General features: G+C 48.8%; 1 protein-coding gene across 1 annotated transcript in view; it reads left to right on the top strand.

Annotated features, from left to right (window-relative positions):
• Positions 1 to 465, top strand: part of zpld1a (zona pellucida-like domain containing 1a) — a gene marked incomplete at its 3' end in the record, with an annotated part of 31,712 nt that extends 31,247 nt beyond the window's left edge. The window contains exon 10 of the mRNA XM_083642116.1: positions 290 to 465. Within this exon, the coding sequence (XP_083498242.1) occupies positions 290 to 465 (176 nt within the window). The remainder of the gene's footprint in view (positions 1 to 289) is intronic.

Genomic DNA, 465 nt, shown 5'->3' on the forward strand with positions numbered 1-465 from the left:
TCAAAACTTCAGTCTTGTGGCTGCATTGCATTCTGGTCTATTGAGGATACTGTGGGTGGGGAAATTGGCCTCTCTTCCTCTTCTCTGAAGGATTTTCTCCCTGTGTGATTGTTGAACGTTGGTGCAAAACAGTGGCTCTAGAAAGAAACCAAAACCTTTAGCTGTTTTTAACAGCAGGTTCTAGGGTGTATTTCTTCCTTTAATGTGCACTGAATAATAATGCACTCATGTTACATAGAAAGATCAATGCAACGTGAGCCTGGGTTGTTTCTTTGTGTTGCTGCTCTAGCCCAGCTGAACGCTCCGGTGTTTCGGATTAACACGGTGACCAGTGCGCTCATCTCAGGCGTGATCATTCTGGGCGTTGTGAGTGTTTGCTTCTTCGTCTTCTCCCTCACCCTCCTCAAAGGCAAAGGCGCCCCGGCCAGCGCCCTGTCCGGGGTCCGCAACCCAGCCTTCAACTGA

This window comes from Poromitra crassiceps, assembly GCF_964638095.1.
Source record: "Poromitra crassiceps genome assembly, chromosome: 1".
Lineage (NCBI taxonomy): Eukaryota > Metazoa > Chordata > Actinopteri > Beryciformes > Melamphaidae > Poromitra > Poromitra crassiceps.